Below are 17,541 nucleotides of genomic sequence, written 5' to 3' on the forward strand. Positions count from 1 at the left end.
CAGGCATTTGTTTGTTTGTTTTGTTTTTATTGTTAAACATGTGTTCTGGGAGCAAACTCAGGTTTTCATGCTTAAAGGCAAGCACAGTGATGCCTGAGCCCTGGTTTACTGTTTATCTTGTGTTGGAAGCTGGGTTTTGCTGCATCCCCTTTGCTGGTCTGGAACCTCTGGGCTCAAGAGATCCTCCCACCTCAGCCTTCTCAGTGCTGGGACTGCAGGCCACCGAGCTTGTTTGCCAATGTAATCTTAGGCTCTGTTTGATCATAAAGCATGTTACATAAGAGCTAAGTTTTCTTTATTGTCGCTGGTAGAGGTAATAATTGTTTGCATGTCAGAAACCAGAATTTTCTTCATTTGCTTTATTTCAAGTAGCAGAGCTTTGAGGTTTGCAGCAATTACAAAAAGCAAACTTTGTGCTGGTTATGTTTTTTATGAAAAGCAAAAATGAGAATGAAATTTAAGAATCAGGCTAATTAAAAACAGGGACTCCAGCCAGCCTCTTCTTCCAGGGCTGCTTTGGGAAGCTTCAGAGACAGAAAACCGTGTTTGTCTTTGGGATCTGGAAGCTGGAATGAGTTTGGCCCAGGCAGTGGGTTTTCAGTTTGTGCCACTGAAGTCTCTTCTTCCCTCAGGATTTTCTCTTCTCACACAGAGGTTTATGGGGCTCCAGAGATACTTGGGAGCAGAGCCACAGTAGGACTGATTGGCTTTGATTTCAGAGATTTCCAAAATGTATCTTTTCCTATCTTCTAACTACCATCCCTCAGGATCTGAGATGGGGGTAGAGTGGGGAGAGAAAATGCCAGAGGTGAGACGCCTCTGTGGAATAGACCTGTGGAGAATGTGCCTTGTGGAGGTTCTGCAGTCTGTAGCCAGAGGCTGAGAAGTTCAGAGAAAGGAAAAGTGGCCGAGCATCTCTCCAGCTGATTGCCAGTTCTGTGGCCCTTGCAGGGCTGGTCTATTAAATGGCCTTGGAATGTCGGAGCCCCCCCCCCCCCCCCCCCCGAAGTCCAGCCCACAGTGTGCGGGGTGCTGGCTCAGGGACTGTGCCATTGTATAGTCTAATTTCAAGAGCCTTGCCATTTGCAGTGTCCTGGCTGTCTGAACTTAAGGGAGTGGCTGGGAAAGTGTCTGGCTCTGCTTGAGAGACTGTGCTCTTCAAAGGAATAGTTTGATGTCCTAGAGTGTTCTTGCTTCAAAGCCGGGGCAACAGGAAACAATTGTAAACTAGTTTTTATAGCTTCTGTAAACAAAGAAATGGACTTAAGGCCTCTGAAATGTTCTTTTAATCAGTGAGGAAATTTGAAAAAAGAAAATTGCTTCCCTAGGGAGGGTGAAGGAGCAGGGGACTATAAAGGACACACAGTAAGGAAATGATTTTCACCCCTGAATGTGAGTTTTGAGATGAATGTAAACTAGAATTAAAGTGAATGATACATAGTAGCATATACTTTTCTTGTCCTTTGAAGAATTGCTTGTTTTGAGTTTAGATTGTGTTTCATTTTGTCTTTGTATGAGTTTAAGGATTCCCAGTGTAAGGAGTTCCCACTTTTCATTCCTTAGATGGTTTTTTTCTTTTAGCTTCCGGAAAGCTCATGCAGCCTTTGTTACTGTTGCTTAGTAACCGGATTATGAATAAAATCTTACTCTCCTTTGGAACCAGGTATTCAGTTTTCGATATTGAGGTGTCAAGACAGCCTGTAATTTCAGCTGTGCTGTTTCCCCATCCCCCTTTCTTCTTAAAGTGTGCCCAGTGGGAAGGAAGGTTATACTCTAGATAACTAGGCTAACATTTGATTTGTGTGCCTTTTGTGCTTTCAAACAGGGAAGGGACCTACTGTTAATGTATTTTACAAGCAGTATTGAAGATGGGAAATTAAAGTATATTTTCTGGAATTCTGAAAGTCTGCTTTTAAAGGAAATCTTGCATAAAAGATAAAAAATTCCATAGTGAGTCTAACGCCAAAAAGCGATTCGTAGGAGTACTTGGAGAAAATTCTCGTCTCTCAGGGTCTTCTCTTTTATTGATGATTCTCTTCTTTGAGAAAATGGATTGCTTTGTTATTGTGTAGGGAACAGCTAGGGAATGAGGAGACATACTTCTTGGCTCTCTGTACTGGATTTTTGTACTATTTAGCATCCTTTTCCTTATTTCATCTAGCAGGACCGGGGCCGAGGAGGGAAGGAGGGATGTTTGTATCAAGGCTCTTTCTTCTCTCTCTCTCTCTTTTGTTTTTTTGTTTTTGTTTTTGTTTTTTTTTTTTTTTTCTCGAGACAGGGTTTCTCTGTGTATCCTTGGCTGTCCTAGACTCACTTTGTAGACCAGGCTAGCCTTGAACTCACAGTGATCCGCCTGCCTCTGCCTCCCAAGTGCTGGGATTAAAGGCATGCTCCACCACGCCCAGCTTGAAGATCCTTTCAAATGTTTGTAGGATGCAGCCTTCAGTCTGTAACCTCAGGTGTGGCCACCTGTCTGGCACAGTTCTAGTCAGGGCCCTCGTTAGCTGACCACGCCTGCCTGCCCATCTTGTGTGTTAAAGTTCCCCTTCAGGCCTCTTAGCGTGTTTGTAGATGCTCTCTCTTTTTTCTCCCCATTCCCTTTGCTTTCTGTAAAGTCCCAAAATCTCTCTGAAAATGATTCTTCACCTCCCCCATCTGGGACACTCTGCCCTATTTCTTTAAAGTGCTGATGGGGCTGGAGAGATGGCGCAGTGGTTAGAAGCGCTGCCTGCTCTTTCAGAGGCCCTGAGTTCAATTCCCAGCAACCACATGGTGGCTCACAGCCATCTATAATGTGATCTGATGCCCTCTTCTGCAGATAAAGTACTCACATACAATAAATAAATAAGCTAAAAACAAATAAGAAAATGTTTTTTAAAAAAGTGCTGAGATGTGGCTGAGGCTTTGTCTTCTTCTTCTTTTTGTTTTCGTTTTCTTTTTTTTTTTCTTTTCTTTTCTTTTCTTTTTTTTTTATTTTTGAGACAGGGTTTCTTTGTGTAGCCTTGGCTGTCCTGGACTCACTGTGTAGACCAGGCTGGCCTCGAACTCACAGTGAGCTGCCTACCTCTGCCTCCTGAGTACTGAGATTAAAGGTGTGCGCCACCACGCCCGGTACTTTTGTTTGTCATTTTAAGAGTCATATTCATGCTTAAGTGTTTCTGGGTGATTTCAGAAGAGTGGCTACGGAACACATTACTTTTATAATAGAAAACTGCATCAGAGGAAAGTTTTACAATTTTCTGTTACTTGGAAGATAAATGAGAATACAGGACTTTCTTAAGGAAGTTCTCAGTAGTTTTATGTCTCACTTTTTTTTTTTTCCTTAAAGGCACATTTGTTCCCCCAGTCATTTAAACATACTTCCTCAAGACTGTTTTTATTCCCTCACTCCCTTCCTGTGACACTGTTTCTTTTTCTTTTACTTTTCCATGCATTTAGACAATGATTTGGTCAGGGGTCTAATGTTTCTCTCTCTTCTATTTGCTTCTCAGTTTCTGAGACTGAGGCTGAGCAAGAATCCTTTTCAGGACTCACAAATCTTCTCCAGTTAAAAAGGTACTTGGCCAGCTTGGCCAGGTTTGTACCATTTGTATCCATTTTGGAATATTCTTGCTTTTCTTCTGTTTTTTTCCCCCTAATCCCTTTTTATTCTATCCCTGGTCAAATAGGGTACTTGCTTGTACTTCATCTTTGTTATGTTTTGAAAGCTAGAGCCAAACATTATGTGTATTTTTTAAAGAAGGCTGAGCATATATGAGCAGTGTTTAGTATTGTAATCAAATCAACTCTAAGAAAAAGAAACCCAACACCTGGTTCCTGTGCTCAGTTGTGATCATTTATATCCCTGCTATAGAGTGATTTGCACAAATGGTTTGAATTACCATCATTTGGACAGCGTGGCCAATTTTTTTTTCTTGTTTGTTGTCTATGATTTCTTGGAATCCTCCACACCATTATTGAGCCACACTCTTTAATTATAAGATGTGAGTCTTGGGTCTCATGCCTAGTAAAAGCCGAGGCTCCTTTGGTAATGGCTCTGGCTACTGACATGTGGCTCAGTCCTGAAAGTCCCTTCACTCTCAGAGTTCTTGAGTAATCTTGTGTAACTTGGCTTTAAAAATTAAAAAAAAAAAAATTAATTATTGAATGACATTGGCATCAGGTTCCTGAGCATGTTTGAACATATTAGAGCCTGTTGGGCCTTGAGTTACAGAATCCACTTGAATTAGTGTGGACGTAAGAATGCTCTTTGTTTACTGCTGTCACTCTTCCTCTTCCTCCTCCCCTTTCTTCCCTTCTTCCTCCCCTTTCTTCCCTTCCCTCCCCTTCCCTTCCCTTCCCTTCCCCTCCCTCCCCTCCCCTCCCCTTCCCTTCCTTTCCCTCCCCTCCTCTTCCCTTCCCTTCCCCCTTTCCCTTCTCTTCCTCTTAAACCCTAAACCCCACAGTCTCGTGTAGTTGAGGCTAGCCTCAAACCCACTGTGCAGTTGAAGATTACCCAGATTCTCTGTTTCTACCTCAAGAGTGCTGACATTACAGATGGCCACCACCATGCATGCTTATGCGATGCTGGCACTGAACCATTGTGCTTGCCAAGCAAGCACTCCACTACCTGAGCCTCATCTCCAGCCTGATCTGTTTGTCTCTCTGTTTGTCTGTCCTCCTGTCTTTCTTTCTCATTTTTGGTAAAGGGGGGCTGCTGTCATATGACTCAACAATAGAGATGCGCATGGGCATCAGAAACAAATTGGATTACAGGTTGTGTGTTCCGTTCCCGACTCGCACTTCAGGCTGACTTTCAGCTGCTCACTCACACACCATCGTCCACTCCTAGGCTGTCCTCTCTTGCATGTGGAAGGGATGGCCTGTTTGAGGTCACAATTTCCGATTTCTGAGGGCAGGACCTGAAGTTGGATCACTTGGCTCAATTTAAGGCGGCCACAGTTGCCTATAAACTTGATGATCAAATCAACAGAAATGTGTTCATTCATAATTGTGGATAGCAAAGTCTGTGAAGGCTCTGGGGGCGGGTGGAATTGTTCTGTCTCCCAGCAGCCTCCAGTTCCAGCCCTCTGCTGCGCCTGCATAACTCCATTTCTGCCCTGCGTTCTCACCCACACTGTTGCTGTGCGTTTGCGTCTTAGACATGCCTGGTCTTTCTTTTACAAGGGTGCCAGCTATTGAATTTCAGGTCTGCTCAGGGTGAGTTCTTGTGATCTTTAATTAAATGAGCAAGGATGCTCTCTTCAGGTTGCGTCCTATGTGGGGAATCAGCTGAACTCTGTACCAGCAATGTCTTTGCTGTGTAAGAAGATGCATGCTGAGGTCCCTTGTGTACTGATTGAATTGGTAGAGAATAAGTGTTAACTTCCCAGGCAGGAGAGAGAGCTCAATGCTATGCTAAGAAGCTTTCTGCATGGGATCAGTGACCGTGGATGGCTAGCCTAAGAACAGTTCTTGAGGTTGATCTATGAAATCTGCATGTACACACACACACACACACACACACACACACACACACACCAGCACACACAAGAACACACTCGTGTATACCTGTGTGTGCACAGAGACTGTGCATACACTGAAAAACAAGATAGAATAATCCCTCCAAACTGGAACAGTAGCAAAGAAAGCAAAGCAAAAATCACAGTAAAGGAAGTAAGCTTAACTGAGGACTGTTGATGTATCCAGCCGTGTGCTTCATAACCCCACCTAAAATCACTCATTTAATTTTCAGAAAAGGCCTGCCTAAGGGGAGGCTTTTTTTATTTTTTATTTCTGAGACAGGGTTTCTCTCTGTAGCCTTGGCTGTCCTGGACTGGCTTTGTAGACCAGGCTGGCCTTGAGCTCATGAAGATCTGCCTGCCTCTGCCTCCAGGGTGTTGGGATTAAAGGGCTTTTCAGGCGCATAATAGTACTTTTATTAGGAGACACATGGATTTTGGTGGTGCTAATGGCTGTTAACGTGCAGTTACTATGCCTTTTGATCCTTTAGGCTAGGGCCTTTAGAATAACACTAATTTTACTAGTTTTCTTCATTTATTTCTTAAAATACTATCAGGAGAACTTTTGCAATATTTCCCCAGGCTACTTTAACGTTTAATTTATACAAGTAAAACTCAGGACAAACACACACATGCCTTTCTATTTACTAAATTCTAAAGAGGTTGGGGCTGGACAGGTCTCAAGGAACAGTTAAGAACACTTGGTGTTTTTCTGGAGGATCTGTGTTCAGTTCCCTTCCCTACCTCAGGAGGCTCACAGTGGTCTGCAACTCCAGTATTGCCGGGTACCTGCACTCACACGCTCATAGCTACATGCACACATTCATTCCTACACAGATTAAAAATGATAAAGTTAAATCTTTAAAGAAAATTTTTAGGCATCCTTTGATATGCTCAGTTAGATTTTCTTTTACAAAAAATGTAATGGTTTATCATAGATATAATTATGGCTTTAAATACACTTAAAACTCTCATTCTTTGAGGTTTTACTATTGTCCTATTTCTAAGGTGGTTTTTGGATTCACTCTTTGGAAGCAGCCTGGGGAGGGAGTGTTAAATAAAGTCTAAAAAATCCTTTTGTTCAGTGATTTTCTTGCATAATAAATGTGTTCAGATGGGAAGGATGGAAAGAAAATAACATCTCAAAAAGGTGCTTTTTGCAGCTGTGCTTATGTTACCTTGCAGGAGCTGTTTAGTGTTGCTAGATCTCTCTTTGCAGAAAGTTGCAATGTGGGCGATTTGGCTACATAAGTTGATAGTCTTTAACACAGTTGAGTTTTTATATGCCATCTGAATATTTATTCCTTTTCTTATTCTGTCTGGAATCTAAATAGTTTTAATGTTGCAAGTATATGGATTAAGTTCACTAAATGAAAACAAACACCCTAACAACAAAACCAAACCCTTCCTTGCCTCCAGAGTTGTCTCATTGCTTGATAATATGTGTGTTATAGTAGCTGGGCGTGGTAGCTCATAACTTTAATCTCAGCACTTGGGAGGCAGAGGCAGGTAGATCTCTGTGAGTTCAAGGCCAGCCTGGTCTACAAAGCAAGTCTAGCACAGCCAGGGCTGTTGCACAGAGAAACCCTGTCTTGAAAAATATCTTAATTAAAAAAAAATTATATTGGTTATATTTCTCCTTTATTAATAATTCTTTCATTGTTTACCTGTACAGTCTTTGAAAGGATAGCTTTCTATAAATCTAGCCAGTAAATCCTATTGTTGTTAATTGATTTTGTTTTGTTTGTTTTTTAAATTTTATTATATTAATTTATTCATATTATATCTCAATGGTTATCCCATCCCTTGTATCCTCCCATTCCTCCCTCCCTCCCATTTTCTCCTTACTCCCCTCCCCTATGACTGTGACTGAGGGGGACTTCCTCCCCCTGTATATGTTCATAGGGTATCAAGTCTCTTCTTGGTAGCCTGCTATCCTTCCTCTGAGTGCCACCAGGTCTCCCCATCCAGGGTACGTGGTCAAATATCAGGCACCAGAGTACGTGTGAAAGTCAGACCCAACTCTCCACTCAACTGTGGAGAATGTCCTGTCCATTGGCTAGATCTGGGTAGGGGTTTGCCATTTATGGCCTGAATTGTCCTTGGCTGGTGCCATAGTTTGAGCGGGACCCCTGGGCCCAAATCTGCCTATCATAATGTTCTTCTTGTAGGTTTCTAGGACCCTCTGGATCCTTCTACTTTGCCATTCTCCCATGCTTCTCTCATCTAGAGTCCAAATAGGATGTCCTCCCCTCTGTCCCAGTTTCCTGGTAAGTGAAGACTTTCATGGGACATGCCCCTTGGGCTAGTGTGCAGATATAAGTGAGTATATACCATTTGAGTCTTTCTGCTTCTGGGTTAACTCACTCATTATGATCATTTCTAGTTCAATCCATTTATCCACAAATTTCGGGAATTCCTTGTTTTTAATAGCTCAGTAGTATTCCATAGTGTATATGTACCACAGTTTCTTTATCCATTCTTCTACTGAGGGACACTTAGGCTGTTTCCATGATCTGGCTATTATGAATAAGGCTGCTATGAACATGGTTGAGCAAAGTTTCTTGTTGTGTGCTGGAGCTTCTTCTGGGTATATTCCAAGGAGTGGAATAGCTGGGTCTTGAGGAAGCCCTATTCCCAGTTTTCTGAGATAGCACCAGATAGATTTCCAAAGTGGCTGTACTAGTTTGCATTCCCACCAGCAATGAAGGAGTGTTTCTCCCTCCCCACATCCTCGCCAGCATGTGGTGTCGCTTGATTTTTTGATCTTAGCCATTCGGATGGGTGTAAGATGGAATCTCAGAGTTGTTTTGATTTGCATTTCCCTGATGACTAAGGAGGTTGAGCATTTCTTTAAGTGTTTCTCAGCCATTTGATACTCCTCTGTTGAGAATTCTCTGTCTAGTTCCAAGCCCCATTTCTCAATTGGGTTATTTGGTTTGGTGGTGTTTAATTTCTTGAGTTCTTTATATATTTTGGATATTAGTCCTTTGTCAGATGTAGGGTTGGTGAAGATCTTTTCCCAGTCTGTAGGCTGTCGCTTTGTTATGTTGACAGTGTCTCCTGCCTTACAGAAGCTTCTCAGCCTCATGAGGTCCCATTTATTAATTGTTGACATTAAGGCCTGGGCTATTGTTTGTTTGTTTTTCAAGACAAGGTTTCTCTGTGTAGCCTTGGCTGTCCTGGACTCACTTTGAAGACCAGGCTGGCCTCGAACTTACAGCGATCCGTGTGCCTCTGCCTCCGAAGTGCTGGGATTAAAGACGTGCACCACCACGCCCAGCTCCTATTGTTGTTAATTGAAATCCACTAACTAAATAACAAGTTTGGATGTTAAAGAGAGTACATGTTCTAGTTTCTTTTCTTCTTTTGAGATAGCGTCTCTCTATGTAGTCCTGGCTATCCTGGAACTCACTGTATAGACTAGGCTGGCTTCATACTCCAGAGATCTTCCTGTCTTTGCCTTTAGAGTACTAGAATTAAAGGAGTGCACTACCATGCTGGGCGGTATTTTCAGTGTAAATCCTGTAACTCGAGAATTAAATTTATCTTCGGAGCTCCCTTCAACAACCACACACAATAGTGTCTTTGCTCTATCTGTCCGAACTGACGCATGTAATCGCCATCTCTGTTCACGAGTTTGGTGTGATGCCACAGTGAGCTTTCCTTCTAGACCAGTGGTTCTCAACCTGTGGGGCGCGACCCTCTTGGGGGAGGTGTTGAATGACCTGTTCACAGGGGTAACATGTCACATCTCCTGACTATCAGATATTTACATTACGATTAAAAGCAGTAGCAAAATTGTCGTTATGAATTAGCAATAAAAACAGTTTTATGGCTGGGGGTCACCATGACAAGAGGAACTGTATAAAGGGTTGTGGCATTAGGAAGGCGTTAGAGAAGGGGGTGTAGGAAGAACGTGAGCTCAGACTTGCACAGGTTGAATGAGGGACCATTCAAATGCTGAGTAGGGACAGTTAGAGCGCAACTGGATACGTCCCGCCTCCCTTTAACTGCTGCATCTTGAACAGGTTCTCTGGTGAATACGCTACGCATGATATCTAATCAGCTCTCTTTTGCCCTGATTAAAGTCTTTTCGTTGAGTTGCTAATTAACTGTTCTGTGTACCTGTATGCCGCAGATTCAGGCAGCCTGCTTGTCTAAAAGCTAATTCCAACTCCTGAAAGATTCCTCAGAAGGCTACTTTTCAAACTTAACATTCACATTTTTTAAAAAAAAATTATTTTTATCTAAAGGACTATTTTTATTAGAGTTTGAGAGGAAAAAACCAACAGGGCAGGTGAGCTCAAGACCCTGGCACATGCTCGGAGGAGGGAGATGGAGAGAAATTCATGTGTTTACTGGTAGGTGTGGAGGTCAGAGAAATAGACAGGGAGCCCAGAGTTTCAGAGAAAGCATGCTTAGGCACTGGCCAGTATCCAAGCAAGAGATAGACAGAGAGGAAAAGCTAGGTGGTTTTGAGTTGGAGCTCAGAAAATCAGGTGGGCTGCATGGCAGAGGCGCTGTAAGTGGCTGTCAGAAATGCTTGTGTTTGGGTTGCACTTTGGCTCAAGGCTAGGCCTAAATAAATGTTTGTTCATGGAGATAGTCAAACTTAATCTATTTGCCTTCAGAATATTTCCTGAAGGGAGATTATAACCCCTCTCCCCAACTATTTTGTTTTTTGTTTCGGTTTTTCTAGACAGGGTTTCTCTGTGTAGCCTTGGCTGGCCTGGACTTGCTTTGTAGACCAGGCTGGCCTCGAACTCACAGCGATCTGCTTGCCTCTGCCTCCCGAGTGCTGGGATTAAAGGCATGTGCCATCATGCCTGGTCCTCCCCAACTATTTTGAACTGAATTTAAAGCTTTTCACAAGCAGGCAAGCCATCTGTATTGAGCTTCATCCTACCCTGCTGTCCGTCTACCCCAGTTCTTTTAAAAGAGCTAATCAAGTTATGCATATGTTTTATTTTTCAATTACAAAAAGGCGGAGGCACTTTTAAACTGTGAAAGTAGAAAGGTAATTTTCTTTTCCTTCTGTTATTCAAAGGCAAACTTGCAGTCAGTTTTATTAGAGCTTAAAAGAAAAATACCAGGGCAGGTAAGCTGTAGATCTTGGTAGCCTCCTGGAGGAGGGATGGAGGAGAGAGAAAGTGATGTTGTTTGAGTTCGGCTGCCATGGAGATCAGCTGCAGGGACTCAGAAAGACTAGGAGACTCAAAGGACCCCCCCCCCCACCGGTGCTTTGCAAAGAGTGTACTAGGGGGCAGGAGTTTTTAGAGGAAAAGTGAATTATCTCATCAAAGGGATAATTATTCCTCCTATCTCTTTAACATGGTTTTTGGTGAACCCACCTCCTTCAAGGGGAGTTCCTTGGCCAGGTGATGATTAATGTGCTTAGCTGGGTTAACTCTTAAGGGGGAGACAATGGCATGTCCGTCCGGAAGTGGATTCCAGTCTTGACTAGGAGGCAACAACTTTCCTTAATGGTCCTTCAATGCTACTGTGACATTCCTTCCTTTGAGTAGATCACTTTGGATCTAGAGTGGGGATTAGAGTTTACAAACACTTCTGGCATTTCTCCTTCCAGCCAGGACAGGAGCAGACATTTTTTTGGCCCATGACCTAGGACATAAATTGAGGCTCCATGCCTAATCTGCTTGTCTCATTTCTGTCTCATGTGCTCAGTGTTGTCCCCTCTGTAGAGGAAACCCTAATTGCTTTAGGAAATTGGAGATGACTGGATCTGGCTTCTTTCTGTTGGGTGCGGTCATTGGGTGTGGCAGTTTAGGACACACCTCCAGTGCTCCCATCCTGGGGTCCTTAAAAAAGCTCCAGTGGTTACACTGGTCTAACAGCCAGATTATAGGGAAGGAAAGATGTCCTTAACTGGTGCCTGGACAGAGAAATGAGAGAGAAGCAAGGCAAGAGTTCTTTGTTAGCCTTATAAGCCCCAGGCAGGGAACCAGGAGAACTGAGCTAAGGATGTGTTAAAATGACCAAATCAGAGTCCCTTAGCATCCCTGTGTGGACTCACAAGAACCTCCATCCACTGGACTCCTCCTCAGTTTTGCCTTTGAACTTGAAGGCTGGGCTAGTCCAGGGTCTGATATCAGGCACTTTGATAGCTGTTGGAGCGATTAGATCCTTCAGATGCTTGGTCCTAGACTACAGTCACCTGCTGTGTGCTCAGAGGACCTTCTGTAATGTCTCCATGGGAGCTTCCAAGCCTGCTACCAGAAATTTGGAGCAGTCTGGTCCCTTCATGGCTGTCACATATTACTGGGGAAGTTGAGGCCACCCCCTCTTGGAATTCTTAGTCTCATTGATAAACGAATTTATGAATGGACTCAAGAGAAGGCTTGTGGTAAATTTTATTACAGTTTGAAAGAAAAACTCCCAGGCCAGGAAGCTGTAAATCTCAGTAGGATAGAGAGAGAAAGCCATGCTGTTTGGGTTAAGCCAACATGGAGGTCAGCACATGGTGGACACAGAGCCACAGGCAGGAGGGGAGCTTCAGAGTGCCTGAGAGAGCATATTTCAGCTCTGGCCAACATCCAAAGGAAAAGACAGAAGGAAGCAGAAATGGGGCAGCTTTCTGAGTCAGGACTCAGGTGGGCAGATGCAGTGGAGCCCCACACTGCTCCGAGGGACTGCTGACAAACCTTTGATACTCTCTATTTTTTAAAAACCACTTTTTGGGGGGTCCAGATGAAAAGTAGGAAACGGTCGAATTAGAAAGCCCCAGTAATGTTAGGTTGTGCAAGAGAGTCTTCCAAGGCCTGGTCTTAATTTTCCCTGGGATGTAGAGGAGCTGGAGTCTGAAATCAGATCTAGATGTATGGAATTTGAACAAACTAGTACCAGAGAAATTTGAAGGGAAAAAAAAAAAAAAAAAAAAAAAAAAAAAAAACCAACAGTTTCTGTGCACAGCTCTTCCAAGTGTTTAGTTCTAAAGCTTTCTTCTCCCATCGTCTATGGGATGGGCATCTTTCCATGCCTCTGTTTACAGGTTTGTCTGCATCGCTATTTACAAGTACAGGATGGCCTGTAATGTTAGATGTGTCATAGTGTTAAACATTTCCCTACTGGCAAACATGTATTTTTTTTTTTTTTTCTTTTTTGAAGACAGCCAGTACAGTACAGTATCTTTCTTTGAGTGTATGCAAGGGCTAACTGTAGGAGGGTTTTTAGATGCAGAGTGTGTGTGAACAGGGCATCTTCATTTAAAGGTTTTATAGATACTGTAAACCATCTTTCTGCAAAGACTGGAGCAGTGTCTGCTCAGTGTGAAAGGATGTGTGTCCCCACTCACTCACCTGGGTGCTGTGAGTCTTATTCTTTGGGAGTTGCATGGATATATTATTTTATTTCCCTTTTTAATTTTTTAAAAGATTTATTTATTATTATGTATACAGTGCTCTGCCTGCATGTACACCTGCACACCAGATCTCATTGTAGACGGTTGTGAACCACCATGTGGTTGCTGAGAATTGAACTCAGGACCTTTGGAAGAGCAGCCAAGTGCTCTTAACCTCTGAGCCATCTCTCCAGCCCCTTATCTCCCTTTTTAAATGGATATCCATCCTGTCTATCATTTATTTAGGTTATAAAGATTTAGTCTGTCACTGCAACTTTTTTTTTCCCTTTAGAATTGTTCTCACTAGCTTTCTTGACACTGCTTTTAGTTATATATTGTTTTTTCTTCTTAACTATTATTTGAATATTTATAATCACTTTTGAAAAATTATGGTTCAGTTCTTCTGTTATCCGTAATGATGCCACATATTTACTAAATTCTTTCCTGTGTTTGTTTATATTAAAAATAATATATAACTTGCATATTATAAAATCAGCCAGCATTTAAAAATTAACTGATTTTTAGTGTATTTTCAAGTATGTACAATTATTATGAATTATCTATTCTGTGCTTGGTTGGACGTGCTAGCACAGAGGGACACCCCTAAGCCCACCATGCAGACTGAGGCAGAATGCAAGCTTGAGGTCTGGTCTGTTATCTTTAGTGAATTAGCATATTTGGAAGAGTCAGATCCTAGAGATGCTCCCAGGAGATTGAATGGCTTTGTGTCACTTGGTGACTGAGGCTGGACAGTCCCTACCCGGGCAGGTTCTTCAACCAAAGGTTCTTTCAGCTTTAGTTTCCAAGCTGAAAACCTCTGGGTCTTTGTAAAGGAGAGTGTTTTGTGGGTGACCCAGGTTCCTCCCAGGCCAACCTCCTAATTCAGAATAAAATACATGGATGCAGAGTTGTGAAGGAACAGTTCATCTCAAGGCTGTGAGTACTGAGATGGCTTCCTTCTAAGCAAGAGTAACAATCGCAGGGCTTGTCGGAAGAAACCCAGCAATCCCAATGGCGAAAGCAGGCCAGACCTCTGTTATTTAGTGAGGCCTCCAGGAGGTGCCATCAAACCCTCCTCAGACAGTTTCAGCTTTTGTCTTGCCTCTCTGCGGAGGCTGTTCTAGCCTTGTGGCCTATCCCTTGCAGATGCCCACCTCACCATGGAAAACTGCAAGTAGCTTTGCAAAGCAGCCAGTGTGGACACGTCTCTGAGCCTTTCTTTGGAGGCCATCCTGTACCTCCTACTACTGTGTAAAGACAAGCAGGACTCCTTGCATTTGTGTGCTCCGAGCAGACCCTGGACTGGCTTGTGGGGTCCCCAGACCTTCCATCACCTGTTCTGTCACCATCAAAGAAGGCTCTGAGCTAAAGATCCAGGCCATTTGGCATTGTGTTGACAGGCTCTTGGCGTGGGCTTGGCCTTATTTTCCTCATCTATGCGCCCCCCCCCCCAGTTTTGTTTCAAACTGTGTTAGCATGAAGTATTTCCAGCAGCTTTCTCTTATAAAATACAATATACTATGCACACTATAAAATTTTTTTATATACTATAAAATTTCTCTGTTTAATTTTATTGAGTCACAGTGAGATTAACTGGTCATTTTGTTGAACGAGGTAAAGTACCATGAAATTGTAACAATCATTAAGGGGTATGTGAGCAAAGCTGATCTTTGACAGCCATCTAAGAACATGCATAGAAGATACAATCTCTCTGTGTGTGTGTGTGAATGTGTGTGGCCTACCTATTCATGAGAATATAGAAGCCAGGGGTCAGTGTTGGTATCTTCTTGCCCTATTGCTTCCCATTTTATTTTTTATTTTTTCTACTTTATCCCTTTGAGATAAGGGTCTTTTACTGAACCCACCTGTTTCCCCTAATCCCATCCTAAGCCCTAGAATTACAGACATTCACTGCATGTCCAGCTTTCCTGTGGGTTTTAGAGATCCAAACTCAGGTCCTGTGCTTATGCAACAAGCACTTTGCCCAGGAGAGGATCTTTGCTTGAAGGCTTTCAGTTAGTGTGGGGATCTGTTTATAGTGGATTCATACTTGAGAAACTCCATACAGATCTGATCCCTGCCACAAAAGGTTCATTTGTGACTCTACGCTTGCACAGGAATATAAGAGGATTCATATGAAAGGGAAAAAACCACTATTGAAACTACCATGGAAAATTATTCCACTGGAGGGGAAACATTGACAGTCTCAGAAGAATCTACTTAGGAACTAAATCTTTGGAGTGTCACCAGCAGTGCTGTGAGTGGAAATATAACATGAGCCATGCATCTGAGCTACAAATGGTACTCAGAATGTTCTAATAGCTGCAGTGCAGAGATGGCGTGGTGGTTAGGAGCACTGACCCAGGCTTGATTCCCAGCACCCACATCAGGTAACTCCCAACTACCTGTAAGTCCAGTTCCTGTGGGATCTAACACTTTCAGCCTCTGCAGACATACACACACACACACACAAATAATTTTAAAGTTCTTTTTGATAACCAGATTAAAAAAAGTAAAAAGAAACTGACGACACTAATTTTAATAATGAAATTGATATAGGCCAAAATATCAAAATCCTATTATCACATGCTGTCATACTTATGTTCTTATTTTTAAAAATATATTCTTATGTGTATGGGTATTTTGCATGCACAGTATCTGTGAACCATGTGCTCTCTGGTGCCCACAGAGGTCAGAGAAGGCATTGGGTCCCTTACATTTGGAGTTACAGATGCTATGTGAGTGCTAGGAATCAAATCTGAGTCCTCTGGAAAAGCAGTCAGTGCCTTTAACCACTGAGCCATCTCTCCAACCCTTCATTCTTTCCAACTGAATCTGTTTCCCCCTTTTATGTTTTAAGTTTTTAAACCCAGCAGATGTTTTACATGCAGCACATCTGGGTTTGGACTAACCACATTACCTGTGTGCCCAGTAGGCAAGTAATGGCTATGGCTCTTAACTGCCGAGGTACTGTATAGTCAAATCCTTTGTCAGCTGGAAGATTTTAAATGTCATTAACATGCACAATTAGTCACAGCTCATGTAAATGCCTTGAGTCATGGGAAGCTTAAGTCTTTTCCTGACCCTAAAGTTAGTGCAGGCGGAAAGCCCTCTGTTCTGTATGGTGTGACCAGTGATAGCTCACACACTTAGGCGAATGCTTAGCTTATAGTAGATGCTCAATAAATGTTAGCGAACATGACTTTTAAAAGTTACATTTTCATTTTTAAGATTTCTTTCTAGTTTGTAAGGGAGCCTTATTTTTAAAGGGTACTTATTTTTTTATATTTGTTCCTTAAGGAAAAACTTTAAAGTGTAATTCCTCTTTTTATTAATTCACTCTTAATGGCTTTTGTTTTGCTTTAATTAGTCCCCTGGCCCACTCTTTTGAGTGGTTGATCCATTTCATATGTCTGGTTATTTTTCATGGTCTGCTAATATTTATAGATGACTTGATCATTTATTCTTGGTAACTGATGTGGTCACCGGCTCAAATTATGTGGCTAATGTTTGCTTTTTCTCTGATTGATTTTCCCCAAGTGCGTGGAGGGAGGTGATTGATAGCTGGCTTGATCCTTTGGCCATATTTTCCTTTTTATACGTGGGCCTTGGCTGCACTGAAAAGTGAGCTGGACGTCTGTAGGTGCCCACTGTGCAGTGTGGGTGGCAGGTGCTCAGTGGCTTAATGGTGGGATTGGAGGGACATGTAACTCATTAGAGCACTTGGTGTGTGTGTGTGTGTCTTATTTCAATATCTTAGATCATAAGAAGGAAAAACAGAATTAAGCACCTGCTTAGCATATTCATTTTAAAGTCTGAAACATTTAACATGCTATTATATTTCTTTACAGGAATATGCCTGGTTTGATAAAAGCCCTCATGAAATTATTACAAATGCAAGCTATAGAGGAAGGACGAAACATGGAGAAAGACATTCGGGATATATATTCTATCAGGTAAGCCTTCTCTGCTGTGGTTTTGTATTTAATTTTAATCACATTTACTGTGTACGTGTGTGTGTACGTGTGTGTGTGTGTATGTGAATGTGCGTGTGTGTGTGCATGTGTAGAAGCTGGAGGGTAACTTTTGGGAGACATTCTTTCCTCACACCATGTGGGTCCAAGCCCGGCTTACCAGGCGTGGCATCGGAGGCTTTACAATGAGCTATTTTGCTGTCCTTCCCTCCCCCTTTATACTTCAATGAAGTTTTACATCATTAGCTAAATTATGAACAAGATGCAATTCCTCAAACATTAGTTTTTAATCTAGTAGGATGTACCCACAGCCGTTGTGGGTCTTTATTCCTTAGGAAGTGACTGTTTCAAAGACAGGGAGGAATGACAGAGTTGACCACGTGCTGAGCATCACCAGCGTGGGCTTCACAGTTGCTTCTTTGGAACAGAAATCTATTACTCAAAACTGAAATGCCTTTTTTTTCCTTTTGCTTTAGAAAGTGTAACTGTCACTGGGTGTGTAACCTTGGCCCTTGTAGGTGGAAGCAAAAGGATCAACACTTGTGACTACAGGAGACTTGTCTCTACAACAACAACAACATGCCACTGTTTTCTCTCAGAACCGTGAAAACTGGAGAGCTCAGTGAGCAAATATTTGTAAAGCACAGGGGTTTGTATGGGGCAGGAAGGCAAGCCTCTCACCCTGGAAAGTAATAGGAGGCACTCA

General features: G+C 42.5%; 1 protein-coding gene across 1 annotated transcript in view; it reads left to right on the forward strand.

Moving 5' to 3' along the window:
• The window catches only part of Focad (focadhesin), a 282,156-nt gene that overhangs the window by 13,693 nt on the left and 250,922 nt on the right, over positions 1-17,541 (forward strand). Inside the window, exon 4 of the mRNA XM_051164051.1 lies at positions 16,713-16,817. Coding sequence (XP_051020008.1) covers positions 16,713-16,817 — 105 coding nt within the window. The remainder of the gene's footprint in view (positions 1-16,712; positions 16,818-17,541) is intronic.

Source organism: Acomys russatus, chromosome 2, assembly GCF_903995435.1.
Source record: "Acomys russatus chromosome 2, mAcoRus1.1, whole genome shotgun sequence".
Lineage (NCBI taxonomy): Eukaryota > Metazoa > Chordata > Mammalia > Rodentia > Muridae > Acomys > Acomys russatus.